Source organism: Oxyura jamaicensis, chromosome 6 (genome assembly GCF_011077185.1).
Source record: "Oxyura jamaicensis isolate SHBP4307 breed ruddy duck chromosome 6, BPBGC_Ojam_1.0, whole genome shotgun sequence".
Lineage (NCBI taxonomy): Eukaryota > Metazoa > Chordata > Aves > Anseriformes > Anatidae > Oxyura > Oxyura jamaicensis.
In genome coordinates, this window is record NC_048898.1 from 31,440,870 (window position 1) to 31,441,325 (window position 456).

General features: G+C 50.4%; 1 protein-coding gene across 1 annotated transcript in view; it reads left to right on the plus strand.

Annotated features, from left to right (window-relative positions):
- LOC118169119 (deleted in malignant brain tumors 1 protein-like) overlaps nt 1-456 on the plus strand; it is an 8,893-nt gene that overhangs the window by 1,805 nt on the left and 6,632 nt on the right. The window contains exon 3 of the mRNA XM_035330113.1: nt 333-374. Coding sequence (XP_035186004.1) covers nt 333-374 — 42 coding nt within the window. The remainder of the gene's footprint in view (nt 1-332; nt 375-456) is intronic.

Sequence of the window (456 nt, forward strand, 5' to 3'; positions counted from 1 at the left end):
GGAGAGATTGCACTGCATCATTATAGATGAGGGATATTCAGGGAAAAAATATCTCGCTTTAGGTTACTCTCCCAGTGTGGTCTAATGTAACCACGCTTTAAACATGCCATTTCCAACAAGAAACTAAGCTTAGTTTACAAGACAAAGAGATGGTTCGTTTGTGCTTCCTGTTTTGCTCTGTCCCCACACTGGATGCCCGTGCTGAGACCCCCATGCTCTGCATTGCCAGCACGACTGGTCAGCAGCGACATCCCCAGAGCCTGGAACAAACCTGGTCATGCTCCTTCCTCCCAAGCTCCCTCACTTACTTCTTTCTCTTCCTTCCTCTACAGCTGCAACAACCACGACGAGCCCATATACCACCACAACTCCAGGTACGTCTGCATCTCCCGTGGCTCCTTTCTACAGGCATGGAGAGCGAAGAGCTCAGGGATGCACCGTGCCCTGTCCTGATTG